This window comes from Pongo pygmaeus, chromosome 2 (assembly GCF_028885625.2).
Source record: "Pongo pygmaeus isolate AG05252 chromosome 2, NHGRI_mPonPyg2-v2.0_pri, whole genome shotgun sequence".
In the NCBI taxonomy this organism is placed as follows: Eukaryota; Metazoa; Chordata; class Mammalia; order Primates; family Hominidae; genus Pongo; species Pongo pygmaeus.
In genome coordinates, this window is record NC_085930.1 from 124426427 (window position 1) to 124454014 (window position 27588).

At 36.4% G+C, this 27588-nt stretch overlaps 1 protein-coding gene across 19 annotated transcripts in view; it reads right to left on the reverse strand.

The window, feature by feature from the left end:
- Positions 1-27588, reverse strand: part of RBMS3 (RNA binding motif single stranded interacting protein 3) — a 764097-nt gene that overhangs the window by 582848 nt on the left and 153661 nt on the right. For 11 of the 19 annotated variants that reach the window (XM_054479599.2, XM_054479609.2, XM_054479606.2 and 8 more), the window contains one exon: positions 26486-26658. In XM_054479599.2, the coding sequence (XP_054335574.1) occupies positions 26486-26658 (173 nt within the window). The remainder of the gene's footprint in view (positions 1-26485; positions 26659-27588) is intronic. The other 8 variants (XM_054479608.2, XM_054479604.2, XM_054479601.2 and 5 more) reach the window with 1 other exon arrangement.

Sequence of the window (27588 nt, forward strand, 5' to 3'; positions counted from 1 at the left end):
CATTTCAAGAGCTCAGTCCTATACAGTGTTGCAGTATTACCAAGATGCAGGCCATTTCAATTTGTGTGTATCAAAGCTTCTTTCTGCAATTGTTAACAGTTTGTAAACAGTTTTTGGAATTGTGTGAAACCAAAATTGGCACTTCGTTTTTGTTGTCTGAACAACAGAAGAGTCCTGGAGAGAGGAACTACGGCATAGAGAGTTGTGAAGACTTGCAAAGGTAAGGGCGAGCAAGGTTGTGAATTTCAGGAATGGAGAAGAGAAAACAGTGAGGAAAGAAGCATAGGCATAATGCCAAGCATACATCTTTGAAAGGAAAGCCAACTTTAGAAGCTGGGGAAATCCCTCAAAACTGTAAGCATATTGCACACTGAAGGTGTTCCCAAAAGCAGCCCTTGGATGATTCTAAGATAAAATGAAGCGCACAAGAAGGGAAGAAGAGGAGAAAATGAAATGTTATGGTAAATCATTAACAAGGAAATTAGAAAATCAAGTTGGAAAATGACAAATAGTGAGTAAAATTTGTGAACTATTTTGCATTGACATTTTCCGTTAAGGAAAATCAACTTTGGACTGGAGCAGTTAGATGAAACCAATGGTAAGATCACAAAACAAAGCAAACCATTGAGTATACATTGTCCCCCAGATGAATTAAGGGTGGTTTAGGGAAGATATATTAGAAAACTAAGATGGGTCATACTCTTTCTGAGGTCAGCAAACCTAAATTAATAACTCCTGAGAATCAGACACTGTTCTCTGAGAGTCCTAGTGTTTGTATCTCTAACCCAGCCTCCCTCTCTAGCACTGTTCCCACATCTCCACTGTCTCCAAAGAGGGCTGCGAAGCACATTATTACAATTTCTACAAGTATTTAGTTTCACTTAAAAATACAAAAGAAATTAAGCAGTACTAATACATTTACTAAGCATTAATAAAATTTGCTATGTAGATTGACACCTTTGTCCTTACTCAGCTCAGCTCTTATGTAAGCTGTTCATGTTGTCACTTAGTGCAACAGTGCTCAGAGTGGACTCTATAGATCATCATCATCAGAACTTGGGGGCTTATTAAAAAATGCAATTCATAGACCTCACCCCAGATACATCAGTGGCATTTTATTTTACTTTATATTATCTCTTGTGACCCACATTAAAAAATATATTTTACTTTGGGAGTCAGTTTACACAGAAACACCACCATGAACACATATCTGAAACAAATTAATATTTCATGAAACGATATCTATGCTTACTATGTGGAAAACACACAAACATTTTGTATTTTATTTTATTCAGTTCTAAATCTCATCCACTGGACTGAAATCACTACCCACTGATTGCAACTGGCACTTTGAAAAACTCTGTACTATTGTGTATATTCAGAAAAGACTTTGGGATGGTGAACATATTTCTACCAATGGTGTATCGATTTTATTTAGCCTGGAGAAAGGGCTCAAAGTCACTAACAATTACCTTGTTATATTTGCAAGGCTGTTATGCTGAAGAAGAATTAACTTTGTTCTGTGTGGCAAGATGTATTTTGATTCATTACAAGAAAATAATTCATAAACAACAAGAGTTGATCAAGACCCACATGAAAGGAGGTGGGGAGTGTGTCTTACTAGAAGTATTCAAGCCAAGCTAGTGGACCATTTGGCACTTGAGTAAACACAAGCTTTAGCAAATAGTTTGAACTGGATGTTTCAATGCACACTCTAACTCTAGGATTCTATGGTTCCCTCAGTTCTAAGTTCTTGCTTCACATTAGCAAATTTCGGCTCTAAATTCTGTATTGTACTTACCCAAAGGGCCTATATTACAGAAGTGCATCTAAGGCAAAATTGCTTTAAGTTCGAAATCACGTATTTTGCAGTTAGCACACCATTGTGATTATGTCCTTCCCTTGGTTCCCCCACTCACCTCTAGGGTCCTCATGGGCTGGGCCTTTACTCTAATTACTTTTTATTTCAGCACCTTTGACAGAGGCTTAAACAAGCTGATGATTAGTAAGTTTTCTAAGTGAGTGAAAGACTGAATGAATGAATATTTCTCATGATGATAAATACCTATACCTAGGAAGCAGAAGACAGTCTAAGAAGAGTATAATTTGTCCTTATGGAATCTTAAACAGGTGGACAATAAATAATGCCATTCTTTATATTTAGATGATTGTTATATGCTTATGAAATTATTCAGCTGATAAAGTGACAAAAAGAGAACAGAAATCAAGTTCTTAAATGCTAGTCAAGCGCTACATGATGAGACTACTGATGAAGAGAACCCTTACCTCTAATAGTTTATCATGAAATCGTATGCTATTAAACTGTAAAACAACAGGGGAGGGAGTGAAATTTCAAACCAAGAAAACTTATCAATCACTTCTTAATGATAATTAAGAAAATATGATGTATGTTTATCAATGAATCTTGGAAAGTGCCTTGCACATAATAGGGTGGTAATAACACAGTTGTCCACAGGAACAAATGACTTGCAAGTTCTGATACACTCATCCCAGCAGCTTCTTCAGCAGACAGTCAGATTAACCCTCCCAAGGTAAGACAGTAAGAACAAGATCTCCTGATTGCTGTTTCATTTGATTTCTCTATCCAGTCTCTCTCACATCATGATGTAATAGGAAAATGCATTAATTGTAGAGAAAAATATTAGATAAATTGAATAAAAGAAGATATAACACTAAATGTTTGTAAGAAGTAATGTAAGATAATAGTAAGAAGTAATGTAAGATAATATGCTTAGCTGAAAGTGTGGTGGTAATATTCATCCTGCTTACATCTGACCACTCAACAAAGCCGTAAGTAACTTGAAATTCAATGTGTATGTTGAGAAAAACAATTTAAATGCTCTTCCATTAGTCCTATCAAGATTTATAATAGGTCTTTTTTATGTACAGTTGGCCCTCTGTATCCCATCCCCATATTTAATCAACCATGGATTGAAAATATTTGGAATAAACCCAAAACAATAAAAAATAACAATACAACAATAACTTGAATTTTTAAAAACCCAGCATAACAACTACTGAATAGCATTTACATTTTATTAGGTATTACAAGTAATCTAGAGATGATTTAAAGCATACAGGAGGATGTGTTTAGGTTATATGCCAATACTGTGCAATTTTATATAAGGGACTGGAGTATCTTAAAATTTTGGTATCTAAGGGGGTGATCTTAGAGCGAATTCCCTCTGGATACCCAGAGATGATTATAATTACTATCTAATTTAAAGAATACACCATGAGTCGTTATGAACCATCCGAGTATTAACATATAATATACAGATAAATACTGTGTATCTCTGGCTATGTATCTATGTTTAGCACTCTCTTTCCATCAAAAATCTTCACTAGCCCATTTGCCAGTCACTGTGTTATTTCAATTTATACTGGAAAGTACTCAGTAATAAATAAGACATACTCTTCATCTGCAAGAAACTTACAGTCCGGTTGGAAGGGAGTCAATAATTTAAATATATAATCATAATGAACTGTGAATTAATTCTATAGGGACTAAGCACAAGGTGTAATGTGAAAGATTCAGAAGGCTAGCTGATCAAATTTCTGAGTCAGGAAGAGCTTCTTAGAGGAATTGGCATGTAGGTTAATATATGAACTGGTAAGTGGAAGTTACTTAGATAGGAGAGTGGTGGGGAAGATAAAAAGCTCTAAGCAAAGGAAGCAGCAGGTATAAAGCCTGTAGGCAAAAGACAACATGGCAATCATAGTTATTTGAGGTGAGGGCTTAATGTCAAAAAAAAAAAGTGCAAAGTGAGAAATGGTAAGAGCTAAGGTTGGAGAAGGAAATGGGGAAGCAACCTGTTTTTAATTGTCTTTATAACATGCAAGAACTGTGAGAATCTTTTTTGTTGTTATTGAGACAGAGTCTCACTCTGTCACCCAGGGTGGAGTGCAGGGGCAAGATCTCAGCTCACTGTAACCTTCGCCTCCTGGGTTCAAGTGATTCTCATGCCTCAGCTTCCTGAGTAGCAGGCACTACAAGCACGCACCACTACGCCCAGCTAATTTTTGTATATTTAGTAGAGACAAGGTTTCACTATGTTGACCAGGCTAGTCTCGAACTCCTGGCATCAAGCCATCCACCTGCCCCAGCCTCCCAAAGTGCTGGGATTACAGGTGTGAGCCACTGCTTCAGGCCATGTGAGAATCTTTAAAGGGTTCTGGGCTTACCGGTAAAATTATATGGTTGACAACATGAGAAGTTGGTTCTAACTGCAGTGTGAAGAACAGACTGATGGGCCTTCATTAGAGACAAGGAGAATAGTCAAGAGGCCTTTGGAGTAAGAGACTGCAGAGACCTAGGTGGAGGTAGTCATAGGAAGGATGAGGAGAAAGGGATGAACAAACTCTAAAGACGTCTAGGAGATAGACATGTTAGGATGTGGCAACTGGTTGACTGTGGAGGTGGAGAAGAAGGGAGGTGTTGAAGATGTCTGCCAGATTACTGATTTGAGTGAGTCAAACCTGACTGTGTCAGCTCATGCCACAGGCTCACATACACTATTCTACCTGAGATGAAGTGTGACTCTCAGCATGCCTGTGCTGTCCCATGGGTGTGCTTTTTTCCTGTGGTTCACCATAACCATCATAATACAACCTGCCCTACAAGAACCATTTCAAAAGATCCTATCCATATCTTCTCATTCGGATTCCATCTTTATCACAGTACTTTATGTCCCTCCTCCTTGTGTAAAAGTTAGTTATATACTTTTTAAATTCCTATGCTATGCCTTTCTTCACCTGTGTGTTGTCAGGACTTATGCCCTACCATGTATTTCTTATATCATCCTGACATGCAAACACTTGATTTTTAAATTGAACACATTACTTAAAGATGAGAGTTTAATTTTTTTAGTTCCCACAAATACTCGTGTAGGCAAATATTTTTGAATAATATCTTAGAAATACAATATCCATTTTTTCCTATTATAAAAATACTATTACTGTGAAAATGGTCTTTACTTTCCTAGGCATCTTAATGAATCCTGATATTATTCATAATCCCGCATAGTATGAATAAAAAGTTGTACATAATATATCTAGTGGCACACAGTGGATTGGATAAATTGCAGAGGATCGTTCTCAGGAGTGAATTATCATCACTAAGATGCGTATCCATATTCTATTCTGAGCCAAGCTCATCGCTGCTGCTGTGAGTCCATTGTGCAGATATTTGTGCTCATGATGTGCCTTTATGCATTCTATACTTTATTTTTAGTATAATATAGTATTAACTTCTATATTAGAGCAAATTACAGGGAGAGTGGAAAACACATGTTTTAAAATTTTCTCACTCTTCTGAATTAAACACTCAAGATAAATAAAGGATACTTTGGATATCACATAATTTTAAAGTAAACTCTACTTCAAATAAAATTTTTTAATTACTATTTATAAAATACTCCACAGAAACTAAGCCTATTTCCATGACACACTTAATTTGGATTAAATAAAATGGTGACTATCATATTAAATATCAGTGATACATAATAGAGTTGATCCTCATTATTCACTGATTCTGTATTTGCAAATTTGCCTACTTGCTAACATTTATTTGTAATCCCCAAATCAGTACTCACAGCAGTTTTGAGGTCATTTGAAGACATGTACAGTGTGGTGAAAAATTTGACAGCCTGATGTGCACATTCTTATCTGAGATAGAACAAGGTGATGGTCTGCCTTCTTGTTTCAGCTCTCTTATCGTAAACAAGTATCCTTTTTGGGATCTATTTACTGCCACGTTTTTCACATTTTTGTGATTTTTTTTTTTTTTTTTGTGATTTTGCTGTTTAAAATGGTCCCCAAGTGTAGTGGTAAAGTGCTCTCTAGTGTGTTCCTAAGAGCCAGGAAGCTAGGATGCACCTTCCTGAGAAAGTATGTGCATTAGATACGCTTGGTTCAGGTATCACTTATAGTGCTTTGGCCTTGAGTTTGTAAATTATAAACTTAATTTTGATTTGATTGACAAATGTCAATGAATTAACAATATATATTAAGTAGGTATCTTTAAACAGAAACATGCAAAACAGTTACACATTAACTGGTTGATGAGAAAGTTGCGATCAGAGGCTTATAGGAATCTTACCCTACACTTTCCACAGGAGCTCTGGTTCAATATTTGATAATTCAGTGTTTGCGGTGACTTCATAGAAAAACATTCTGTGAATAACAAGAGTCAACTCTACCTCTGTATTTCAAACTTTAAATGTACTTGCTGTAAATGCTGTTAATTTTTATTTACTATACAATTTAATTTCCCTAAAATCATAATGTATACAATAAAGGATAAGACAATTCCTGCTTTCAGAATCCTCAGGCTAACAGAAGAGATGAAAATGTAGAAAAGAACTAGAACACAGGGTGAAAACTGTGATGATCGAGATATAGGCAAAGTGAAATGGGAACATACATGTATGTTGTGCCAAACGATCCTGCAAAAATTGGAGAAAAAATGTAGAGTGCATTATGAAATGCATTTGAGTTTCTTTGGTATGAGTGAGTGTTCAACAGATAGATAGGGAGGGAGATGGAGTAAATAGAGGCTCAAACACAAATTATTCAACTATGACTTCATGAACAAAAATGCCAAATACCAATGTGCTATTTTGACATTGAAATGCATCACTACATTTTAAAAAAACACTCAGATCTAATATTATAAAATTATTCGGAAATGAAATATTCATTCAACTATGAATAGAATTTTTCCTGAAACTACATATGTGAATCTGCTTTGTCTGTGACCCAGATAGCCCTGAGGGTTGTTTTATATGTTGGGCTACAACATTAAGGTTTCTTGGATAAATGTTCAAATAAGTAAAAGAGTTATCACTGTATCAAATCAAAGAAAAGGCAAGAGAAAATTTTTACCATTGCAGAATACCATTGAAACTATACTCTCATTCTACTTACTTCATTTATTTTAAGTGCTAGATATTCTAGTCATAAACTTAGTTCCAGAAAGTGATCACATATGTGGAATAAAAGACACGTTTCATAGAAAGCGTCCTGTTGGTGCTTGTCCTGGGTGGTGAGGTGGGAATCCTAGCAATTAAAGACAATAGAGTTCTTGTTCTTCCATGCCAATATTTTTAATAGATCCACCATTGTAGTATACTTCAACTTTCCCTGGGAGAAATTACCAGATCCTTTCAAAGATGTTGAGAATTACCCAGGAATCAACATGGAGGGCACAATGCTGCAAACAGTATTATGGTGTCTGTGAGTGAACAGAGGGAAACTAATCTTGCCAGAGTCCCTTCTCCTCACTCTCACCCCAACAAAAGAAGAGGGATGAGTGCTTTCCAAATATGCTGTGCCCGACTCCTGCTAACTCAGTTTAAATTCATCAGCAGCTGCAGCAAACTTATAGATGGTGCCAGACCCCAGGAGGGGAATACCTACAGGGAGCTGGGGCCTCCTGGAAAGCTATACTTTCTCCCTTCCAAAAGCTTAACATCAAACTATTCTCAAGGTCCAGAAGTTCTGGCAGAAAAAGGGAGTTGAAATACTTAGGGAAGAAATTTTTTTTTCTTCCCTACTTTGGAAATACAGAGAAAATTTAGTTAAGACTGTGATCACCTATTGCTACTATCATTACACTCAGTGGTTGTGGCTCTATCTTGTGGGCCAGTTTCTCTTCCCTCACCTCCTCCAGTTCATTTCCTCTGACAAGTTTGCTCACCAGGTCCCTCAGTCTTAACACTTTTCACAAAGAACAGTGCAAAATAGATGCCAGCAGGGCCAAAGGCAGATGCCAGCAGGCTGTCGCTTCATCGCCCCTGGCTAGCGTGGAATGCCAGCAGCTCATATTGATTCTGCCCTCTTCCAGCCAGCCTCCAGTGCAAGCATGCTCTGGCCAGCGCCCCTACAGTGTCAGCCACAGCTGCCAAGAATTCTCTTAACTTTAGGTGGTCTATAAGCATCCTAATTCCAGCCAGACACCACAGCTCAGGACCCATGCAGGACAACCTGCTGGAGATGACCCTTGTCAGGCCAAAGCCTACCATGAGGCTGGAAGAGAACAAACCCAGAGAAAGCCTCAAGGGTTTGGTTACTAACTGGGTTGGGGGATCTGGCAACAGAGCCATGGCCTCAGGCACACTGCTCGGATTCACTGCAATAACCAGCTGCTTGTCTGGCTGCTTGTTGCCAAATAGTAATCTTGGCATGTAGCCATTAGGCTGGCACCAGGTCTGAAATGCTGCAGTTCAACAATTTTCACCAGGCTGTGCCAAACCAGAGACACAGAACACTGCCTTGTCTAAAATCCAATCCAGTGGTATCTACTTCCTGTGGAAGCCCTAAGTCCCAGTTTTCTTTACCTAAGTGCAGTAAAAGCATTCCAGAGAAAATGGCTGAAAAGCAAATGCTACATACTAAAACATATCTTCCAAATGAGTTCAAAGTCAAACATTTGAGATTAGCTAAATTTCACATCCTGGAAACAGCTGCCCTTGTCCCTGAGGCCTCTGTCTTAGCAAGCAAGGGAAGCAGTGGGGATTCAAAGAGCTTTCAGTATAAACTCTATGAATATGTAGATTTTCTCCAATGTCTCAACATATTAATAGCAAGATTATAAGTATTAGGTTCCATATGTCCAGAATGCATTAAAATTTACACCAATTTTTAAAACATTTTCAGGCTATGTAAACTTGCCCCTGAAAAATGTATATTCAAGCATACTTTCAAAATTTTGCATGCGATTTTAGTGACCCCTTAGAACCCTTGTTGAGGACCCAGCTTTACCTTAACTTATTCTGTTTATTATAAAATTCCTGGTTTGAGCTACTCAAGAAGGATAGTGACAATGTATGTTTCTTTCCATTTTATTGCAAGTTTTTACCTGTTTTCATAAACTATAACCTAGGTCCCCTACATAAAATCAAGCAAATAAATGTCAAATAATTTGATGGGACATTAATAATAACTAATTCCTGTGGCTCAACAGCTGAAATTCTTTCTTGTCTCCAGCTTTCCTGGACTGGTTTCAATTCTTTTCGCAAAATACACCAAACAACACTTGAAGTTGGCTTACGGGCATTCTAGGTGTCAGAATAATGTAATTATTGACATTTGAAATCCTAAACCTCTCTTTTTTTCCAATTATTTCAAGAAACCTTGCTTTTGGTATAGATTTTGCAGAAATTTGTTGATTCTAGATCACAGAGTAAAATATATGAGAATGCTCTTAATTAGAACCAGGTCAAAGGCTCCAAAAAAAGGAGGCAGGTAATAAGCCATGGGTTTTCTCATTTTTGCTTCCACTGATCCAGATGGCAAGAATGTATATCTATGCTCTGTTTAAAACTCATCCACACACCCTGAGGATTGTTGAAAATAGGAGGTACAACAGAGAGGTAAATAAGTCGAGAATCAACTGGGAGGGACATTTCCTATTGAGGAGGAGCCATATATTGTACATATCACAGCCAGAGACTATGAGCTTCTTACACAGGAAAAGCCCTGTTATCTGATGTCATGCCTAAATGTATAACTTGACATCCTTCAGGCATAATGGACACATCCAGATCCGGAAAACAACTGCTCTGAAAGTCTCATGGCCTAATTTGTGTTTGTTCATGCAAAATATCCCTCATAACACTCACTATGCAATTTTGATTTTTCCTCCTTTTTTCAGGGGAAACAAAGGGGATTACTGAATTGTCTTATTGCATTTAAGGTGAGTTACACCATGATTTGTTCACATGATTCACACAGGATATGCTGCAACAACATGAATGTGGTATGCTTGGAAACTTTCTTGAAAAACAGTTGCATATTTACTATCTAAGCTGGCTAGCAAAGAATATCCAGGTACCTGTCCATTAGCCCATCTCAAATGAAGCATTGCAGGCATAAATGAATAAGCACACTGCCAATCAGTTCTGATCCAAGATGAAAAAAAGTGACAGCATCCTTCCTTCCCCAGTGGTTTTGTGCAAAACCTGCCATGCCTGCCCTCTCAGAAAGTAAAGGATCCTGATCTACTTAAATATCTGAAAAAAACAAAAACCACAAAATCCTCATAAGTAGAAGGGAAAGCTGAGGATATTGTAGGTAATTTTGAATTTTGCTTAATTATACATTAGGGAGACACTAAGATGCTGGTGGAGTGGTCTTTTTTCTGTGGACCGTTTCCTGATGTCCCCAAATTTTACCTTTACTATCTTTATTTTAAAAAGCCCAGAGAGGGGGGAGTTAGCACTAATTCTTGCAAGTACCTAAGACAATGTCCCATGATAGTCTTTGGCTTCTTCATCTTCACCATCACCTACACCCTTTCAACTATTTGGTTCAGCATTTTGAGGTTATAAAAAAGGTTCGTCCTATAATTATAATATACAAACATGTACTAACACAAATTGAGTTTTCTGTAAAGTGTTGGTTCTGTGGAATGCAATTTCTTTCCCTCTGTCCTAGGAGTGAAATTGATAAGAGTATAAGATGTAAGAAACATTCGCAGGATCTGGAAATTAATTCCAACAGTTAACATTTGTTGACACGAAGTGTTACGGGGCACTTGGTATGTGGTAAGCATTGAACTAAATGTGGGGGAGTCGATGAAGACAATACCATGCCTACCTTTGAGGAAATTACAGCTCCCAAATATGAAAGTGTTGACAAGCACATAGACACCATGTGTGTGTGTGTGGTGTGTGTGTATCTGTGTGTTGAGGTAGACTGTTATGTGCTGATGGGTACTGGGCATAGTACTTGCTTTGAAAAACTAACCACAGATTTCAAATCTGCCTCACTATTTTTGACACCTTAAGTATATGCTTCCCTTATTCCTTCATAATCTGCTATTTTTTGTTTGTTTGTTTTCCATTTACCACCCTGGTTTAGGCTTAGGATATCTACCTTTCATCAGGTTTAAAAGTTACCCCTATGAATAAGGCATTCAAAAACAAAAGACGAATAATATCCTTGCAGTAATTTCAATGTTTTAGCAATTAGCATCAACACCAAGCAGGACTGCGCAAAGAGGCAACATAGGATTTTGAATTTAGGTGAAACCACTATGACGAAAATCCAGGTAAAACTTTATGTTGTGCTTGAAAAGACAAATCTACTAATTCAATAAAACTGATTAATACTTTAGTGTGCACTGTTCATTAGCAAAAAGCAGGGATCTTAAGAGAATTGGAGATCAAACAGTTTTGTGTTGAGTAATGAAAGGAGTTTGGAAGGCCATAAAATCATTGGGGCAACTGCAACTTAGGCAGGTAAAAGGACTTGCCAGACCATGGAGCCCTTTGGTGGCTGACCTGGGAAGAGACTTCAGCTCTCCTCATTCCCAGCTACCACTACACCCTCATTCCCACTATACCAGCGGCCAATCCTTGCTCACATTTTCCCTGACCCAATGGATGTCTTGCAAATTCACTCCCTCCATGCTGGCAGTTGGACACTCTGGATGGAGTGGGCATAACCACTCCTAAGCCGAGAACCCATTCTCTCCCCTTGGCCATGTTAGATGCTAGGCCCGCTGTAGTTTGTTTCCTTCTTGGCACTAGCTTGGGGGCTGTGGTTCCTCTGCTTCTCTCAGTTTTCCCAGAAAACTCTCAATTGAAATAACATGAAATACGTTGCTCCATTTCTGTCAACATGCAGATGTGAAATGGAATTCTACATCCACTGTGGTAAAAATAGGAAGCTCTGGAGCAAGTTGGAAAACTGACCCCCATCTAATGTTGCACTGAATTTAGTGTCACAAACTAACACATAGATACCAAAAAACAAGTGCATGTAATACAACTGCGTGGACCAAATTATTTTTTGTAACATAACTCCTATTTTTGAAGTATGTTGGGATACGATTTAACTTTCAACCATGACGCTAATATGATGGCTCTTTTAGTGTTAAAACGAACTTTTAAGAGAAGTGTGCCAGTGATGGTAAATTTAAAGTCAATCTGTGGGCTAGTAATTAATAGTAAGTGTTTTGTTTAATTAACATTGCTTAATAGAATTAAAAGGTGGTAACACCATGCTGATCTCCTCCTCTTGTTTTGTTATTTTATTGGTTTTCTAAATCTCAAAGTCTGAGAATTATTATACTACTATATTAAGAACATTTGGTTGTTTACACAGGCAGTAAGTGATAGAAAGATTTAAACTGTATCAATGGGCATTTATATCACATTGCTGAATAGGAAATAGTAAGTTCCATTTGAAATGTGGTTTTATATTTGCAGATATTTTATCGTTGTCTGAGTAGATTTTCATACTCTTTTTTTGAAAGAAAGGATACAACACAAACAAAACACATTTTTGCTGAAGAGTTTTCTCCCCAAACTAGACCTAACACTATTTCTTAAGTAGTTGCTATGCAAGGTACTACACAACCTGCAAATTATAGGTATGTTGTATTGTTAGAATTCTGTACTTACTTGGTTTCCTATTAATGGTTCAGAAAGACAATCCTTTGTAGCCACTGACAAGCATTTTTGAGACAAGTTAGCATTATAGTTTGGTGTCATCCACAAATGGTGTGGAAATAATTTTCCTTCTCTCCTTATATCCACCAAGACTGAAGTACCCAAGTCCAGAGTTCTAGTGAATAAGGTCTAGTTCAACAACTTAAGTGTTTATTACAATAGTTACTCCCAGGTAGGGAGAAAGAGAGTAAGCTCTGATGTCTGGGTTTGAGTTCTCATTCAGTCACTTGCAGTAAATGTCAGTAAGTATTAAAACTTCAGAAATTGTTTAACCTCTTAGTGCCTCAGTTCTGTTAGTTGCAAAAGAATATAAGGTTACCTCATTGGGAATTGGAGGGGTTGATAATTAAATGAAATAATACTTGTAACAGAAGGCCTAGTTTGCCTGCTACTTAGAGTTTCCCAGGATGTAGGACTTTCACGGTAAAACTGAGACTGTCCTCAGCAAACAAGAAAGAGTAGACCACTCTACCTGTAAAGTGCTTATAACAATACCAGGTACAAAGCACGCACTAAAATGTCAACTCTGACTGTAATTGTCCTTTTCACTGCAATTCAAACATGGAGTGAATACAAATGCATTCTTTCACAGAATTAGCGTAAAGTTGTATCCTAATAAATCCTAGCCTTTTGCTTTAGAGTTAGAGAAAGAAGAGTCACACACAGAGGCAGAGAACCAAGAACTGTTTATTTAAAGACCGACAGCAGATCACTTTCTGCTCAAACAAAATGATTGTGACATAAAAGCATTCCCTGGAAATATGCCTCCTTTCCCTTCCTCAGAGGTGTCATTCATTATCAGTTCAGGATGACTCCTCTCTTAAATTCTGAAATGGGGAGAGTCTTTTACAGTCGTCCTCTGATAACCTCATTTCAAGTTCATACTTGAACTGCTTATGGCCTTTTTCTGGTTTGTTGTCATGAAAGTGTCCTTAGGACACATAATATCCAATAAAACACACAGGTGATTGTAGCGATCAGAGAGTTCACTGTGCAATTGCACCATTGTTCTGTGTTGAGACATGCAGGTCACCCATAGATTATGTCTCTTGTTTGTCCCATGATGTTGAAACATGAATCAGTGAAACAAGTCCATTCTTTATCTTAAATTTGGTTGCTTTCCCGAGATTCCTGTGCAAGAATCAGCAAGGCTCAGTTTTGCAGGTAAACTAATAATGTTAGGCTTGGTGACTCTGAAAACTCATGTGTGGAAGGCTGCAATGATCAAAAACGAAGGTCTGTGGCCCAAATAATAAAGGCCATTCTGTTTGTATACATAAGGTCTAGAATTAAAGAAGGACCAAACACAGGAGCTCGAAAGGACATTAGAAGTATATTTTAATACAGAGTTTCAGCACAGCGTAAAAAATCATTTGAACAAAATGGCCATTAGTTTTACACACAATTTTCAAACTGGGAGCAAATTAACTTCAGTTTATATTGGGTAAGTTCTCATAATCCTAATACTCACTGGGTACTCACTCCATGCCAGGCTTTATTTAAGTGCTTTTTGTGTATTAACTCATTTAACTATCTTTACTATTCAAGAAATGGAGATAGCATTACTATATCCACTTCGTAGAAAGAGAAACTTTGGAACAGAGAAGTTGCATAACTTGTCTAAAGAGACACAGCTAAAAATTGATAGGTTTGAGAGCTGAACTCAGGCATTCTGGTGCCAAAATTGCCCTCATAATGATGTGACAGAGAAGAGAAATATCAAGCTCTCTGTATTTTCTGAGAAACAAGTCAACCTAAACTAAGTTTAACATGCATCTGAATTTATCTATTTATAATTGAATATTTCAATAACTGATATTATTTAAGCATCTATCTTCCTGATTCTAAATTTACTGTAATTACTTAAATAAATATTTTTAATAAACAAAATTTTCTTTAAAAGACTGCTGGCTGGGCGCAGTGGCTCACAACTGTAATCCCAGCACTTTGAGAGGCTGAGGTGGGCAGATTACCTGAGGTCAGGAGTTCGAGACCAGTCTGGCCAACATGGTGAAACCCCGTCTTTACAAAAAATACGAAAATTAGCCAGGTGTGGTGGCAGATGCCTGTAATCCCAGCTACTCAGGAGACTGAGACAAGAGAATGGCTTGAACATGGGAGGTGGAGGTGCAGTCAGCCAAGATGGCACCATGAACTCCAGCCTGGGCAACGAGAGTGATACTATGTCTCAAAAAAAAAAAAAAAAAAAAGGCTGCTTAATGGAAGCATTGAAGAAACACTCCTTAAATATATGCTATGTAAAAAACACACCTAGTTGATAAGAACTGATTCACCCTAAAGTCAAACTCAACCTATAGATTCAGGAATAAAATCCAAGTGATATCAGAATATCATTGATAGACACATATTGACTATGATTACCATGTTTTAAACTGCTTTATTATATTGAAGAACTGAAATGCTTGGTATCCCTTTGGTTCCAAAACTTCCCTTTTACTATTAAAGCATACTATTATGACATGTTTATGCACTATAATTGTGTTTTTAAATTTGTTTTGTACTGTATTTTAATTTTAGTCTTTTAACTGCAACCTAAATTTTATGTACTTATTCTGATACTGTGAATATTCATATTGTAAAATATACCAGTGTACTATGTATAGTGGTGATGATACACAATACTACAAGACAATATAAGGATCTATGGTTACTAAATATGTATAATCTCTGTTAATATACAAATAAGATAGGAATATAAAAATCAAAATATGTGCTTTTTGAATACAGGACTCTTAAAATTACAGGTGAATTTTATTTAACTATTCCTCCTATATAAAAATATGAATTACAATAAATGTTTTTGATTGCATAACTGAGTAACAATAATGAACAATTATTGAGGGCTTAACATGTACCTGGAACTATTAAGCCCAGAAGGTCTCAATGACTTGATTAAGATTTCACAATGAGTAAGTGGTCAATTAGAACCCACAATGGACTCAAAATTCCATGCTACTCTTGTGATGGTATTATGCTGTCTCTTTGTTTTCTTAAGTAGGATGATTTTAAATTGTGGACTTCTTAGAATATGGTTATATTTAAAAAAAATCTCCGCGGATGATAGAAATGTTTTATATCTTGATTGTTGTGGTGGCTACATAGGCACATGCATTTTCAAAACTCATCAAATCCTATGCTTATGATGAGTGCACTTAATTTTACTCCTCAATAATGTTGGCTTAAAAAACTAAAACAAAAAATCTATTTTCAAAAAATCTGTGGACATATTTACCATGTAAAACAAAGTGCTTGTTTCTCAAGAGATACTACTGTGTTACAGATATAATGAATATGACAACAGATAAGAAATAAAACAAAAATTTGTTTTTTAAAATTTTCTTTTTAAGGATAATTTTTAACTGTACCTTATTCTCAATCATGATTAAACAATGTGTATATATCATACTACTGCCAATTTTCAGATAAAAAGCTTTCATTTTTATCATGCCAAATACACAGATATGCTCTGTGTGTTTTTTCACCAACAGTTTCTTATTGTGTGCCCCTAAAAGTCAAAGATTGTAAAGAGAAATCTGTGAAAAGACAAAATTCAGCAAACACCATTCAATGGGTCCAACTTACTTGACATCAGACATAGAATTAGCAGATTTGGTAGAACACTGTAATCTGTTTGACAGCTGAAACCTGATGGCTCGGGCAAAAATAAACAGGTTTTTTTTTTTTTTTTTTGTCTCAGCAGCAATACTGAGTGAGTAAGCAAAGTATCGATCCTTATTTGCTTCTTTTGATTCAAGTTATCCTGAGGCTTCCCTTCAAAACTCTCCTTGGGATCTACACAATAAAAGAGCTTCATATTCAAAACCTTCCTTCTTTCACCTCAGTGGCACAACATTGGATGTCGCATCTAAGATAAAATGCTGTTTCCTGCATCTCCCAATATAAACTCAAACTCTACCTTAGAACAAGTTTTATGATGTAAGTTCAATAAAATCATTTTTATATTACTGATGAATTTGGGCTTCATTCCGTCATTAGATATTTATCAGTTACCACTTAAAAACCTGGAAGTGTGCTAGGAACTAGGGGTTAAAAAATGAATTGAATAAATCTATTATCCTCAAAAGTTTTCAGTTAAGGATACAGTACAGATTGGTAGGGAGTACGGAGGGAAGGAAACAGACAGGAAAAGAGAGAAAGAGGAGTTACTGAGATGGAACAAGATAGAAATTGAGAGAGTGACAGAGACAGAGATAGATGGAGATGATAGAGTAAATCAGAAGATCAGGGAAAGAATGGTAGGAAAGAAGACTATTTGGTATGGGTGGGGCAAAAAAAAAAAAAAGAGGCATATATTTCCACTTGAAAGAATTGTTGAGTGATGAAGAAAGGACCACTTCAGAAGGCTTTCAGCTTTTAATTGTCTACAAAGACTTTCCTGCTCAAGTTTTCCAATGACCTTGATGTTGCCAAATCCAAATATAACTTCTCTCTTGGTATATTTCTTGACTTCTCAACAAGTATTCAACACATTTCATCATTCTGTCTTCTTTAAATACTTTCTTCTTTCAGCTGCTGTGGTATAGCACACTCCTGCACTCCTGGTTGTCCTTTACCATACTGATTGTTCCTTTATAAACTTCTTTCTTGATTTCTCATCCTCTTAGAACCTCAGAATTCAAGTTGTGTGAACATTTTCTTTTATTGTTATACACACTCCCTATGTACGGATCATGGTTAAGAGATGGGGCTCTTAAACAAAACTTCCTAATTTAAAGCCTGGATTTGCTAATTACCAGCTGTGTGACCTTCGGAAATTCACTTAACTTCTTTGTGTCATTGTTTTTTCACCGATAAAATGGGAATTGGCATGACATCTAAATGAGTTAACATATGTAATATGAAGTACTCATATGCAAAATACTTAGAACAATCTGTAGTACATATTAGATACCACGCTCTTGTCTTATCATTATGGATTTAAAAGCCATTTATAATGCTTATGACTCCCATTTTATATCCTTTACTTTTTCACCTTGAAAACTAGAATCAGATATCAAACTCCCAATGCAAAGCTCATTTTAGATATCTAATACAGTCTCAAAAATAATAAGACAGAGAACAGTTCTTGATTTCTGTCCACCCAAAGTTGCACTTTCCACAATCCTCTTCATTTTCTGAAATGGCTCCATATTTGCTCCAGCTAAGCATTAAGGAGTTATCCCTCAAGATGCTCAAGCTAAGAGTTAAGGAGTTATCCCTAATTTCTCTTTCTCTTAACCCTTTTGTCATGTGCCATTCATGAGTAAATGCTATCAAAACTATCTCCAAAATATATTCCAAATTCCTCCCACTTAACCTCCTCTACCATTGTGATCTTATTCCAAGCCATCACCACCTCCTTCCTGGACTTCCACAAAAGCCTCCTTGCTCGTCTTCTTGCTTCTTCTCTTGTACTCCCCTAAAATCTATTCTTTGCAGAAGAATACCTAACCTTCCTTATGTTCCTGGTATACAACAAGCTCATTTCTTTCTTCAAGCTTTGGCCAAATTCTTATATATGTCTGTAATGCGTTATTTCTGAATATTATCTGCCTGACTCCTTCCTGCAAATGAAGTCTCATGTTAAAGAGAGCACATAGTCTAGAGTAACCTCCTAGTCATTACTTACAACCTGCTTTTCATGACATTTACATATTCTAATGTTTTTAAATTATTTATTCATATATCATTTTTATCCATTAGAATGCAAATTCTATGGAAAAACTTACCAGTCCTTAACATATCTGCAGTGCTTGGTACACAGATGACAATCAATAAGTACATTTGAATAAATGAGTAAAAAGACCATGGCAGTACTGAAGCAGAAGAGCTATTGAGTATCATAAATATCAAACAGTTGAGGTCTTGAAAATTGATTCTAGATTGGGGAAAAGAGTTACCCCAAGATTTTTTATTTGGACCACTATTCACATAGAGAATAGTAGGATCCCTTAAAGCAGGGATAAGTCCAGGAATAACCCTCTTTGGACAATGAATTTGATAGCTCTTGGGTTACAAAACTGGAATTGTCTAGGGAATCATGAGATACGGATCCAGAAGTAAACAAATAGTTGATGGTGGGCAATATAGAATTAATAGTCATTAGAATAGCTGATGTTGTTTGTGTAATAAAGAGCAGACAGTTTATAGAGTGAAAAGAGGGGTCCAATCTCCAGAAAACTCCAAAATATTCAAAAGGCAGGTAGAAGAAGAGAAAGTAGAAAGAATAATCTCCAAAAGGTAAGAGGAAATCCAGGGAAGAGGAATTTACCATCCATAGGAGAAGAAAGGAGGGGTCAACAGGGTCAAGTCACAGAGAGCTTAATTAAAATAAGGACTAAAAAGAGTCAGCTGTATTTATCAGTTAAAAAATCATTGGGCAAATTGAAAACCAGGATGCCATCTGAACTTGCCAGAGTCCTGCCCTTAAAACTTAAGTCCCTCAAATTTTCAGGCATTCAGGATGAGATCTGCCTAGAACTCCACCTCTCTGAGCTCCAGATCTTTACTCAGCACATCCAGAAAGAGTTGATCACACCCTTTTACATCTCCATCTTTTTTGTGCTACCACCAAGATCGTAAACTAAGTCAATTGGTCCTCTCAATGATTTTTTTATTTTTATTTTTCTCTTCTCTGTTCCAAAGATAAATATGGAAAAATATCATCGGCTATCAGGAATTTAAGTATATTTTTAAACTGATCATGAGATATGTAAACATTCAGCAGAAAATTCTTCATTCAAAGTAATAAAAACAATAATAAATGAGTGATCAATGAATCAGTGGGACAATAATTTCTAGGATGCCCCCAAAACACTAGGAGATGTAAATTATGTTTTAAGACTCACTGGACTTATGTTCACTAAACTATAGTCAGCAAAAAAATGTAAGTATATATAGAAATTTAATCACATGAGTCAAAACAGGAAGAGTTTCCTGCTTAATCATCAATTAAATGCAAACATTATTAAAAAGTAGAATGTTGAATAAATGACTTTTGGAAATTATATAAAGCAGGAAAGTAAGATTCTTCCAAGGACATCCTTGAAAACACTTGTAGAGGCATATTCCAGGGCTTTATTATTCATGTGCCTAATCTAAAATGTCAGTTTGTTATCAGAAAATCAAATTCATCCCCAAATTTTCATAATAATATTCATTTTTAATACTTCTGGTTAATTGAAAGCACAGTGGTAGGTCCTATGAAATTGCTAGAGCCTAAGAAAGAGTAAGAAAGCTAAAACAGGGGATTAAATTATGTTTTCCGATTTGTGTGTGCATCATTAACTCTAAAAGTTCTCAATCTTTGCTACATACTAGAATTATCTGAGCAGGCTTTAAAAAATCCCAATATCCAAGTTGACCCATACTGGTTAAATCAGAACACTTGAGGTCCAAACCTATTTTCTAAAGGTCCCTAAGGGATTCTCTCATGAGTAGTCATGGAACTGAGAAACTATGATTTATGCCACCCTTATTCTCATTATATGAATGTTTCAGTGATTATGAATATCGGCTTTGAAGTCAGATCCAGATTTTGAATCCTGGTGGCTATGGTGGCTACATCAATTTGAACAAGTTTCTTAACCCTTTTGAGTATCAGTTTAAAGAAAGTATTATTCCCACTTCATAGGGAAGTTTTGAGCATTAAATAATTTAAAAACTTAGTAGAGTATGAGGCATGTAATATACAATAACTGTGTTAATATAAATAATATATAAATATAACAACCTATTATTAATGACAATTATTTAGAACTAATCAAATACTATGTCTAATTTACAGCAGATGCTTGGCAAACATAATTTTGCCCAAATCTGAATTAATATACATAACCCATTGTCAAATCTCTGCTGAATCAAGGAATTCCAATATCGTGTTTTGGGTCTTTAAAGCACTCTCTCATTTAAAATACACAAAGGCAGAGTTTAAAGATTCCAGTATTCACTTCCTGCTCACACCTGCCACCACATAGATTTATGACATCTCAAAAGCAGCTGCGTAATTTGAGTCTGACTTGCAGAAGAAAGCTACTAATAAATTTCCTAGGGTCTTATTAGAGGAAACTTTTAAATCTTCAATGACACAGTAAGAAAGAACTCTAAAAATTTCCAGTCACATTTTTCTTATTTACTTGGTTACCCTGGAGTGCATGATGACTTGTTTTCCTTTAGTTGTATCTGAACAGTCTGACAGATTACTGTGACAAGGTTACTTTTAAATTGATAAAAGGTTTGATTGTGTCGGTGCATTTGTCAAAACTGTCTGACACCATGTATAATGGACTCTGCACTTGGAGTCTGGATGGCACTTGAGTCTGGCTCTTACTATTCAGCGTTCAGCACGCACCATAATGAGACATCCAACAGGGTTGTGTAAAAAGTCCGGGAGATTAGCTTGGGCAGACCCTTCAGCTCTCCAGCGCAAACACTTCTATTTTGTTCCTCTGGCTTTTCATTGTGGGTGTTTCCCCTCTCTTTTTAAATGTTAAAGTGACATTCAGAGTTTCATTTTAAAGGGGGAAATGCTAGGGTGTCATAACTTGAGCAAAGAAAACATGTACGGAGAAAAGTTAGGGGCAGGGCAGTTGACTTTCCTGCTCTTCTGGTAAGGACTGGAAATATGTATGTCCCTACCCAAGAGTTTTCCTCTATTTTCCTGCATTCTGTTTCAAGTGGCCTTAGCAGCAGCATGTTTACTTTATAATAGAAAAACAATTCACTCTGTTCCTTCACAATATTTTAATTAACTCCACAGCAGTTAATCACAGGAAAGTGGGGGCAATTGGCTGGGGCTTCCTGAGAACATCGTATTAAATCAGATTTATAAGCCACAAAATGGTTAGATAAAATATGTTGTAGATGTGGAAAATATAAATACAATAATGATTTTTTTCTATTGTAAATGCTACTCATTATGATGCACATTTGATTATATTTTTTAGGAGCAATTTAAATGTGTTTCAAGGGCATGTTCAGAATCATAAAATAGAAGTTACCAATTTCTTGGAAGGACAAAATATAACATATGTAAAAAATCATTACACTACAAATATTTTATCTGGCTCAAAAAAGTTACAATGCTCTCTCTCGCTTTCTTAAACCAAATCTATCTTCTCCAACTTCCATCTGGTCTTCCTGAGATAAGCATAAAGGATATATATGATCCAAGTGTTCCATCAATAGTCTTCAACTGATCATCCATCCATGAGTAAATCTATATAATCAGTTGGATTCCTAGTTTTTATTACATTGCCTTTAGTGCTTTTAATATTACAGCCATTTAACTGTTTAATAGTATATTGATGACCCCTTCATGACCGGGTAAGAAAAAGAGATTAACTAAAAATCAACTCATTTGGGTTCTATTCTGGGCTACTTTGCTGTTTCTTTTGAAGTTCATTTGGTTAATTGTTCCCATGTCCCTGCTTTTTAATGGAAAAAAGAATGCATATGACAAAATCTTTCACCACACGTAATTTTTCTACCACCACAAATATTACTTCTCACACCCTCTTCTTTGAACAAAAAGCATTCTTCTTTCAGCTTTTCAACTATTCTTACTCTAATTGTTCCTTGATCTCAGAGGATCACTTCTCTGTACTCTGCAGCTGGAGTTACCTATTTGAAACAAAAATACAGCTATGCAAACTTCCTGTTTATGACAATTCAATGATTTCCTCCATTGTTCTTAAGATAAATCAAGCTTCTACCATCATCTCCAAAGGAATCATCTTGTCCTTTCATGTTTTCTAGCTAATTTTGCCCCACACTCTACCTCTTTCTCTCTGCTATAGTCACATGGCTTTTTCTTAGCCCTTTGTCCTTGGCATGCCCCCTCCAGCCCTTGGCTCTGCACACAATGTTTCCTTTACCTGGCTGCTCTTCCACTTTTTTCTAGATTAGTGAAATCTATTTATCCTTCTAATCTTAGCTCAATTGTCACTTCCTCAGAGATACCTTTGCTAATCGCCCTAACTAGGTCTAATCTTGTGTTAAAAAATCTGTTAGTATCATGCTCCTCTCTTTTTTGCACTTACAGTTGCAATTTTTTATCAGATCATGTATTTAATTGATGCCCATTTTCCCTAGTAGAATATAATATTTCTCCTTTGTCTAAATTTACTCACCACTGACTCCTCAACACAGGCATGCAGGATATACTCTGTAAATATTTCTTGATTGAGAAGAAAATAAAGTTCCTTAAGGTTTCTCAAGAAAAAGACATTACAAGGTTTTTAACTATACTATTTTCTACTCTACACACAGTATAATGTATTCATCCAAAACATAGGTACAACTAGAAAGATTTTTCCATAGAGTAAAATCATTCTTTATATTTATTATTCTTCAGTCCTATCTTCTTTTCTTTGATTTTACTTGTGGTCTGAACATAGAAGCTTTGATGATGAATGTGAATAGAATTCCTTAATAAGAATTTGCTCTCAGATTATATATTTAGAAATAATGCAATTTCTTTTTCTTTAATACAATTTTCTTACTGTTCATTAGCATTAACATGGATATAATGTACTAATACCAGAAAATCCAATACGTCTATGCCTTTTTAAAAAAAGACAATATGCTGTTTTGTGTATCTGTTTTCTATTATTTTATTACAATGGATATTAGCAAATACTGCATTTCCTATAAGGAATATTAATTCTAAAAGTGCTTATAATTTCATAGAAATAAATATGGAAAATGAATCTTGATGGCAAGTTCATTTAAATCTACTAAAATTATCTGTTGTGTGAGTGAAATTATTTTAAAATGTGAGATGAGGTACAGGAATGGAAAGTGGTTTTAATCTTTAGAAGACTATTAATGTAAAATGGTAACAAGCACTGTGAGAGGCCAACACTGCGAGAGACAGATAGAGAGAGAGAGAGAAAGAGAGAAACAAACAAGGTTTTACAAATGACCTGCATTGGTCTCTTACCAAAGGTTTTTTCAGCCATCAGGTCATACCCATGAAGCTGAATAAATTCTGACTGTGCCCCTGCCAACACTGCACGAGGGGATTGGAGAAAGATACAAAAGGTGATCTTGAGTAAGTCTGGCAGCTAAATAATGAGGTCCTCAATCAAATATCAGAATTTTAGAATGAAAAAAACATAAAAGATTGTTGAGTTCAAATACATTATTTTGTATATGGGGGAAACCAAAGTTAAGAGGCAAAAAGTCATTACTCTTAAGGCCAAAGACTCAGTTGATAGCATAGCCAAGATTGAAAGACAGATCTCTTAGTGCACAGTTATTTCCACTACATTATGTTGCCCAATCACATCAGTTCTTTAAGATTCTCTATGAAAATAATCTAAGCAATAAATCCCAGTTCTAGATCACTGCAGTAACAGGAGAACCCACAAACATTTTTACAATAATAATAAATGGGCCAGATCTTATTAGCTGACAAATATTAATATGAACAAGTAACTATTATCCTCTGTTCACTTAATATTCTTTATCAAATGCACATAAAAAACATTAACAAAACTTATTCCCTCAATAACAATGTTTCTGTGTTACCACATCTCTTCTCTGAGTTAAAAATGGCAGTATAGGCTTTTAAGTAATAATTTCCATTTACAAAATTCTGGCAATTCTATGCAGAAATGGATATTGACACAGCAATTCATAGTATGATGCTACTACATCAGTGGTGTGTTCGTACAGCAGCTCTTCAATAAAATAAAATTTTAAAAAGCTCTGATTTGCAGGATGTGCTGATTCCTGTGTTATAAATACTCCCACAAGGGCCAATTTCATGCTACCAAGTCTGTAACAGATTGCTCACAAAATTCTTGAATATTTAACAATTGGCTCAAGTGTGTTAGTCAGAGGCAGCTCCAGCACACTGCTGATACTACAAGTAAACACAGAAATAATAAAAACCAAACCAGTCTTTTAAGAAAGAGGAAACTGAGGCTTAGAGGGAGGAAGTGATATGCCTCAAGATTACACAGTGGTTGAGCAGGTTTTAACACTCAAAATTCCATCTCAACTACCCTCATCAGTTAGTGAAACTTTATACAATAGAAATAGTAGGTGGTCTTCAAGACTGTTGAGAGAAGTGCTTCACAAAAGATCAGCAACACTAAAGATCCTGTTTGAAATACATATTCTTGGGCTCTACCCCAGACCTAGTAAATCATAATTCCTTGGGCCCAGACATCTGTGTGTCAATAGGCTCTACAAGTGGTAAAGAGCAGTAACAAAGAACCTTTCCCTAATGGCTACCTTTAAAAAAAAATAAGTTTCAAATATAAATCAAGAAGAATAGCTATTTTTCTTTTTACTTCATCTGAACCTTCTATCATAAGGTCTACAATCGTTCACATTTTCAAAGACCTTGCTTTTCAAAATAGAGTTTAGATTTTTTAAACAACAAAAGAAAAAGTTGAGTTATTTATCTTCTGATTCTCAACCTCAATATTCTATAGGCCAAAATCTAACATATATTTATATGTCTGAGCTCTGGCACATTTAACATTTTTTGAACAAATTTAAAAATATATATATTTATCTTTCAAGGTTCTGCCTTGGCTTTTTCACAAATCAAGGCACTCAGTAGCAACAGGGGACTCCAACCCTAATCTACCTACTGTTTTGTCAAACAATTAGATAGTTATGTATTTGTATTTTGGTTTATCTGCCACTTTCTGTTGTGTTGATATGTGCTCCCAATCTTCAAATCTAGGACAAAGGCAAATAAATACTGTCTGCTTTGTTTTCCTCTTTCAATATTTTAGAGGTCAGAACATTTACAAAATAAATATCCTCATGGCTTTTTAAAAAGCATTGCAAAAGAGAAAAATAACAATTGAGTAATAGTTTTTTAAAATTTAAAAATACACAGCTAAGTCACAATCAAATGACAAATATATGTTCTAATATTATGTTGAAAATAATCAGATACTAACCTAAAAATACAGGTCTATGATTCTTTTTTTTTTTTTGAGACAGAGTCTCGCTCTGTTGCCCAGGCTGGAGTGCAGTGGCGTGATCTCAGCTCACTGCAAGCTCCGCCTGCCGGGTTCACGCCATTCTCCTGCCTCAGCCTCCTGAGTAGCTGGGATTACAGGCGCCCACCACCATGCCCATCTAATTTTTTTGTATTTTCATTAGAGACAGGGTTTCACTGTGTTAGCCAGGATGGTCTCGATCGCCTGACCTCGTGATCTGCCCGCCTCGGGCTCCCAAAGTGCTGGGATCTACAGATGTGAGCCATAGCGCCCTGCCAGGTCTCTGATCTTAATTCATTATTAATTTTACGAGAAGGTGAACTTAAATATGTTTTTATTTGCACAGAAATAAGAGAATTAATGACATAAGTGTTGGTAGATAATAGATTCATGAAAACATTTTTGAAGAGGATTTAATCATTTCCAAGCTTCCAAGCAAATATAAAACTACTTAGTGAGTGTGGTCCTTGAACTTGGTGGGAGATAGCTTCACTGGACTAGGCAGTAGATGTTTTCAAGGAAACTAGAGGATTAGTCTTATGTCTCTCCAAATACATGGTCCTGGCTGAACGGACATTTACCAAGCACTGGCCAGAAAAGCTTTGTAACACAAGAGGTAATCCTGAAATCTACCACTTCTGAGTTTTTGAGATTCCCTTCACTAATACTTCTCAAGAAAATCCGTTTATTTCATGAGGCTCATCAATGACTCCACTGGCCACATGGTTTGAGAGTGTAACTCTATTACTGATCTTCATCTTGCAGGTCAAATATCTATGAATCAGCCAGCATTTCCATGTATATCTGCTCAAGAACTTCTACTCGACAACAAAAAGTAAACAAATTCCACTCCCCAAAATAAACTAGCATTGAATCTCAAATTTAAGTCCTGTTTGTAAAGAAGAGTCTTCCTCACTGAGACACCAGTGGATGAGTGCACTGACTGCAATAACACATCCTGCCCACCAAGGCAAGTATGGAAGTGAGAAACAGCACAGGCAGCAGAAGGACACTTACGGTTGGCACAGCTTGATTAGGTCCTGGTCAGTGGTGCCTGGTGGGAGGCCTCGAATGTACAGGTTGGTTTTACTCAACTGTTCCCCGCTGCTGTTGTTGCTGCTGTTGTTGCTGCTGCTGTTTGTGCTGGGGCTGGGAGGAGCCATGGGGTGGGGAGCTGGTGCATAGGACTGCTGGAAACAGAAAAAGCTGTTACTGGAAAAACAAAAGCCAGCACCCGTTCACAGGCCAGCAGCACAACTCGAAATCAATGTAAGCTATGTGTCCTCTCCAATACACACATGTACATACACACACACATTTATATCACTACTCTCTGTTGCATTCAAGAATATCGTTTGCTTCCCCCGCCCTGGCCCTCCATTCAGATCAGCATAAGTCAGCCATAAAAGGGACAAAAAGCAGTTATCAGGTGCTCCTGGCAGTAGCATGTGGCATTTGAACTTGTCTCTGACTATAGTGACTCTCCTTAGACTGGTAAAGTAGCATATCTTCCTCCCTAATAAAATAAAACCGTCACTTTTGGCAATAAACTCTGACCCTAGCTTACCTTTAATACCCAAGCATCTTTGGTTTCCCTCTATTACTTTGTTCCCTCCTTTTCTCCAAAGAAACTCCCTCCTATTGTTTTCCTCAACGTTACTGTTCAGCATAATTCCTGATACAAAGAAATCATTCCTATAAACAGTGATTCTATGAATGACTGAATGAATGAATCCATCTTAGCTCTTTCTCATATTCCCAAAATCGTTTCTTTACGTTAAATGTTCCTTGTTTGCAAGATGGAGCTACCATTCTTTCCTTACCTTCAAGATCCTCTTTAAATTACTCTAATCCAGGATCCCAACCTACACACTATAAACCATCTGAACAGGATAATTATTTGTTGTGGGCACTGTCCTTGTTCATTGTAGGATGTTTAGTAGCATCCTTAGCCTCTATCTCCCAGATTCTAGTAATGCCCATTCCCCAGATGTGATCACCAAAAAATATTCCCAGACATTGCCAAATGCTCCCTGGTGCTGGTAGGAATCTCCCCCTGGGAGAACCACTGTTTTAATTCATTACATTATTATATGGCAAAATTAAAATGATAAAATGAC